Below are 557 nucleotides of genomic sequence, written 5' to 3'. Positions count from 1 at the left end.
AACGAGCGGCTGACCTGGGACCACAGGTATCCTGGGGATCAGCTCTCGGACTTGGCTGAAACACCTTACCTGCTGTCTGTCTCTTCCCTCCTGCCTCTGGAGACTGACCGGCACTGGTGGCTCCTGCTGGCCCAGTTGAAGAGGGGGCATGTCCTGCCTCTCCCGCCGAATTCCAGTAAAACTCCACATACCCCATGCCAGTCCCGCTGGGGTAAGCCTGGTAGGGGGGCAGAGCCAAGTGTGCACACATGGGGGGCAGATGAAGGGGTGGTTCCCCCACCTTCTAATAGATGCCACCTTCACTTGGGGGGGGCAGGTCTCACTAGCGAGCTGAGGTAGCCCCGAAGTGTAGAGAGGCAGGTACCTTTATAGCTGGCTATACCCTGCCTGGGACTGCAATATTCACCATCGTTCACTCCTCGAGGCTCTTTGTCATGTTAAAGAGGCTGATTGGTGGGGTGGGGACAGAGCAGGGAGGGGTGGAGGGAGTGGGTGGGGGGGAGAAAGCCACTCACGGCATCAGGGCTAAAATATGTCCCCTCTGAATTCTCCCTGTT

The 557-nt window shown here is 58.3% G+C and overlaps 1 protein-coding gene across 1 annotated transcript in view; it reads right to left on the bottom strand.

Moving 5' to 3' along the window:
• The window catches only part of LOC104294499 (homeobox protein NANOG-like), a 5,794-nt gene extending 5,544 nt beyond the window's left edge, over window positions 1-250 (bottom strand). The window contains exon 1 of the mRNA XM_009894111.1: window positions 70-250. Coding sequence (XP_009892413.1) covers window positions 70-250 — 181 coding nt within the window. The remainder of the gene's footprint in view (window positions 1-69) is intronic.
• Between the last annotated feature and the right edge of the window lie 307 nt (window positions 251-557).

The sequence above is a fragment of the Charadrius vociferus genome, unplaced genomic scaffold, assembly GCF_000708025.1.
Source record: "Charadrius vociferus isolate BGI_N301 unplaced genomic scaffold, ASM70802v2 scaffold561, whole genome shotgun sequence".
NCBI classification, from domain to species: Eukaryota; Metazoa; Chordata; class Aves; order Charadriiformes; family Charadriidae; genus Charadrius; species Charadrius vociferus.
Note: the sequence above shows the minus strand (reverse complement) of the source record. Positions and strands in the feature narration are given on the sequence as shown.